A 5,278-nucleotide genomic window follows, 5' to 3' on the forward strand; every position below is an offset into this window, starting at 1 on the left:
AGACAAATTTCTCTTAATGGTACTTTTCATTGTCCTGCTCCTCTTCCTCTTCCTCCTCCTCCTCCTCCTCCTCGTCATCTTCCTCAGGGAACTCCAGGTCGGACTCTCCAGGCGCGATGGGGACGCTGATGGTGAGGTTGGGGTTGGTCATGTAGCTGTCATCCTCCGCGGCGCGCTCGATGATGGCTGTCCCGTTGCCCTCGGCCCAGTGCGTCTGCTGGCTCAGTCTCTTCAGCTTCAGCATGGCTTTGGCCTCCTTGGCCTTCTGCCGGCGCCGCTTGAAGTTCCCGTTGAAGAAGTCGCAGAGCGCCTGCCGGAGCCACAGCATCCCGCGCTGGATGCGAGCGATGGCAATTTGCAGGTTGTTCATTTCGCCGTCCTCATCCGGAGATGAGAGGTTGTCTGCGCTGAAGGAGCTCAGGAGCAACGCCAAGAAGAGGTTCAAGACCTGAAGAGAGAAGCAGCACAGCATTCAGGAGAACAGAAGAGCTGAATCTGTTAGAGAAGCTATAAAGAACAGGCATGATCTCTCCAAATCCACCTATAGTTTGACTCAACCTAGCAGCTCTTTTCATTTATAAACTCTAAACCAGCATTTTTCAAGCTTTTTGAAGATAATTCTGATTTATAACAAAGCTTCTGCTATAATCACAATTCTGCTCATTTTCAAACTTTTTATTTACAGAATCCAGAAATGGAAATATATATCCATAATTCCAATAACTGAATGTTCTTTGTGGTTTACACTTTTGACTACCAATGAATTTCCGTGATGTTTCTAGATTATGATTTTGTTTTATTTAATTTATATATATATATATATATATATAAACGGCTGCAAGCAAGTACAGGAACTTGCTACTGCCAATGCAAATGGCGATACGGTGCTGTGAGTATTTAAGACATACTGCTGCTGCACAAATAGCATATAAAATAACCCATAGCAGATCTATACGGGTGGAGCTGGGGAAGGTGGTGGGTTTTTTATTATTTATTATAAAAAGAATATATATATATATATACATATATATATAGTTTTTTTAACAACTGTAATTTATATATATATACATATATATATATATAAATAATAAAAAATAATAAAAATAAATTTTTTATCTTATCTATTAATTTACAGTTGTTAAGGAAATAAATTAAAACTACGAATTTGGCTTACTAAATCGTGATTTTTTAACTTATTTTAAACCTGGCTTTGTCTTATTTTAGACAATGACAATTAATGACAAATCTGTTTATTTTCTAACATTTTACTTACAGAAACTAGGAGTGGCAATTAATTAAAATAATAAAATAAAACGATTATAAATAATTACATCCTATAATTATAATAACTGAATGTTTTCTTCATTTACACTATTTATTACAAGTAAAATTACATTAGTTTTAAATTTTAAATGTAAAAAATGTTTAAATTACTTTTTACTCACAAAAAGCAATATGTACCCAACAACATGTTTGAGATTTAATTACTGTTTATATATAAACATTTAAAAATATATAAAATCAAGTTTATATATACATATGTGTACACTCACACACACGTTTTAATTACTTATTTATATATAAACATAGAAATTATATATAAACAATGAAATAAGTTGAAATTGAACTTCTATTTTTTTATTTTAAATTTAAATTTAAATGTAAATAATTTAAATTTAATTTTAATTTTAATTTTAATTTCAATTTTAATTTTAATTTCCATTTCCATTTCCATTTCCATTTTAATTTTAATTTTAATTTTAATTTTAATTTTAATGACTTTCCAGGTCCAGAAATCACACTTTTAAAATGATCTCATACAATGGGAACCTTGTTCTTAAGTAAAAACTATATCTGTCAAAGAAACAAAATAAAACAAGAAATATAATTTTAGCTTACATCTTCATTTTTAACCACTGCTCAAAACCCCAAAGACTTTCATCATCATCATGTGAAATACATTCACGCTATGAGAGTGAACAGCATTACATCTGTTGTGTGGCGCAGAAGAGGTGTGGGTAAACGATGACAGAGTCCTCTAACTAGTCCTCAAAGCACCGCGGCTTGACTTTATTCTTCTATTCTACTGCGTGTAGGCAGTCGACTTCTATAGCTGTTCAAAATAAGCGTCACTTTTCAAATCCAAGTCAGGATGGAGTTCTTGTGTAAAGGTCTCATGTACCGTGACACGGGGCTGTTTTGTGACTGTGAGGCCTGTAAACAGCAGGTGAGATGTGGAACTGGTTTTAAATGTCACATCTACCACCTACACACTCCGAGGGGGGCGACAGGCCCGCGTTCAATGGACAGTGTGTGTGTGTGTGTGTGTGTGTGTGTGTGTGAGTGTGTGTGATTAGACGCGCTCCGAGTGCCGGTGCTCTTATAATCAACTCCAGCATCGTGAGCAGCTGCAATTTCCTGCCAATAATTGTTCGGCTGCAGTTCATGAATGAAAGAAGCCAATCAAAATGATTATAAGACTGACGCTCGGAATCCCCTTCCCCGAGGACAGTCCAATTACACGTGCGAGACGTCTCACAAAACTACGCTTACAAAATGCTTCATTCACAGATTTCACAGAAATGTCATTTTTCTGAAGCAAAATACACACACATTTTACAATATATCCAGATTATGCAACATCATGAAGACCCTGGCTGGTTCGTAAATAGAAATCATTTTTAGCTTATTTCCAACTTTGTTGAGTCTTATTTAAGCATAATGACAAATCTGCTAACTTTCAACGTTTTAAAATAAAGAAAATGTATTAAAATAATTATATATAATTAAATACTATAATTACAATTACTGAACATTCTTCTTGGTTTACAATTTTATTACCAATAAAATTACATTAGTTTCTTAGTTTGTGATTTTAATACTTTGTACTCACAAAAAGCAATTTCTACCCAATACTGAATGCATAAAATAAAAAATATACATCTTCAATGCAATGTAAGAAATAATGTAAAAGTCTAGTATTTAAATGCATTAAGTAAAATAAAAAAAAATCATGTCTTCAATGCAATGTAGGAAATAATATAAAAATCTATCATTTGAATGCATTAATATTTTTTTAAAAACTATGTTCAATGCAATGTAAGAAATAATATAAAAGTCTAATATTTAAATTGATTAAATAAATGAAAAATTATATCTTCAATGCCATGTAAGAAATAATATAAAAATCTAGTATTTGAATGGATTAATATTTTTTTAAACTATATGTTCAATCCAATGTAAGAAATAATATAAAAGTCTAGTATTTAAATTGATTAAATAAAATAAAAAATGATTCAATGCAATGTAAGAAATAGTGTAAATGTCTAGTATCTGAATGCACGAAATGAAATAACAATGTGTACCATCAATGCAAAATGAGAAATAATATAAATGTCTAGTATTTTGAATGCATGAAATAAAATGCATCCAGAGAGAATATGTACATTTGCATTGGCAAGAGCTGAGCTACAGTAAACATTCACAACATTCAACACTAAAACCCATGATGTCATACAAACAAAACATAACAACATCCCCATGTGAAAACCCAAATGCACATGTGAGAGAGTCTGATTCAGAGCATGCAGCTGCCCTATCGGCTGTCTGTGGGCCAAAACTGTTGCCATAGCAGCACATTGTTTCGGTCACCTGCACAAAGGCGAGTTCTGGGGTCACATGTTCAATCACACGGCGTGGCATTGTTCCTGAGAGCTGCTGCTGCTGCTGTTGCCCTGGTGCAAACCTCACTTCAGAGTCAGAAATATCAGAGCGACGGCAGCGCTGCACCGCTCAAAGGTTAATTACAGACTAAATTAACATCAGCTCTTGTAAACATGACATATTGCTAAATTGCTGCTGTAGATGCTTGCAAAGAGTGCGTGGGGTTTGACAGCACAAAACTCACCGGCACTGATTTTGTACTCAATGCACATTGTGCTTCACACTGAAATACTGCATTTATGCTTGACAGTTACAGTGATGTTTGCATTAGGAAACTCTACTAGTTAAAGAGAATCAGAGCGAGATCAGATCACCTCCCCTCTGGCTGTATTTACAGACACACATCTGTCATCCGAATCTGAGTGACTGGACTATCAAAATACTGTATACTGAAAGTTTGGGGTTAGTAAGATCTTTTCTGCTCACTAAGGCTGGATTTATTTGATCAAGAATGCTGCAAAAATGTGAAATATTATTACTATTTACAATAACTGTGTACTATGTGAATATCTGTTAAACTGTAATTTATTTCTGTGATCAAAGCCGTATTTTCAGCATCATTACTCCAGTCTTCAGCGTCACATGATCTTCAGAAATCATAGTAATATGCTGATTTGCTGCTCAAGAAACATTTCTGATTATTATCAGTGTTGAAATCAGTTGTGCTGTATTATATTTTTGTGGAAACCATTATTTTTCAGGATTCTTTGATGAATAGAAAGTAAAAAAAATAAAATAATTTACTGAACATTAGTGTTACTTTTGATCAATTTAATGCCAGGGTTATTATAGTTTTATATATGTGTATTAAATCCATAAATCCATTTTAAAAAATCCACAAACATTTTCATTACTTAAAATAAAATAAATGCCAACCAAAATATAGTGTGAAAAAAAAACATTTTTATTACAGTAATTTTATTACAGCTAGCTTCCAAGGCAATATATATCATTTTCATTTAGTTTAACTTAATGTACTAAAATAACTCAACTAAAACTGAAATAAAATGAGTAAAAACAAAAATGACAAATCACTACAACTTTAACTAAAATTCCAATGAAAACAGAAAATGTAAAAATAAAAAACTAACTGAAAATCTTAATAAAAACAGGATTATTTTACTTTCTTTTCTTTATTTAAATTTTTTTTATGTTGATTTGTTTATGTCCTTATAGTCTACATGAAATGAAGTCTTGGCATCTATCCGAAATAAAATACATTTTTTATATATATGTTATTTCAGTTTTTGTTATTTTATTTAAATTAACAATTTTTTTATGGTTTTAGTTTCAGTTATAACCCTGATGAAAACTATAATAGTATCAGGGGCGGATTTAGTGATTTGGGGGCCCCAGGCAAAATACAGGAATCGGGCCCTATATATTTGCACACATTTACCTTGAACAGCCTTGAAGTTCCTTTGTTGTTGTGATGCTTGCTGCTGCACAATGGTGCCCCACAGTTTTGTCCAATGTTTGTACATTTTTCATGTACATGTTATAAGGGCTTTCTTTCATGCTTTAGACCACGAAATAGCAATTGATTTACAGCTTT

At 32.9% G+C, this 5,278-nt stretch overlaps 1 protein-coding gene across 1 annotated transcript in view; it reads right to left on the bottom strand.

Moving 5' to 3' along the window:
- LOC107687137 (sodium channel protein type 2 subunit alpha-like) overlaps window positions 1–5,278 on the bottom strand; it is a 137,944-nt gene that overhangs the window by 52,629 nt on the left and 80,037 nt on the right. Inside the window, exon 16 of the mRNA XM_016484371.1 lies at window positions 24–448. Within this exon, the coding sequence (XP_016339857.1) occupies window positions 24–448 (425 nt within the window). The remainder of the gene's footprint in view (window positions 1–23; window positions 449–5,278) is intronic.

This window comes from Sinocyclocheilus anshuiensis, unplaced genomic scaffold (assembly GCF_001515605.1).
Source record: "Sinocyclocheilus anshuiensis isolate Anshui unplaced genomic scaffold, SAMN03320099.WGS_v1.1 scaffold601, whole genome shotgun sequence".
NCBI classification, from domain to species: domain Eukaryota; kingdom Metazoa; phylum Chordata; class Actinopteri; order Cypriniformes; family Cyprinidae; genus Sinocyclocheilus; species Sinocyclocheilus anshuiensis.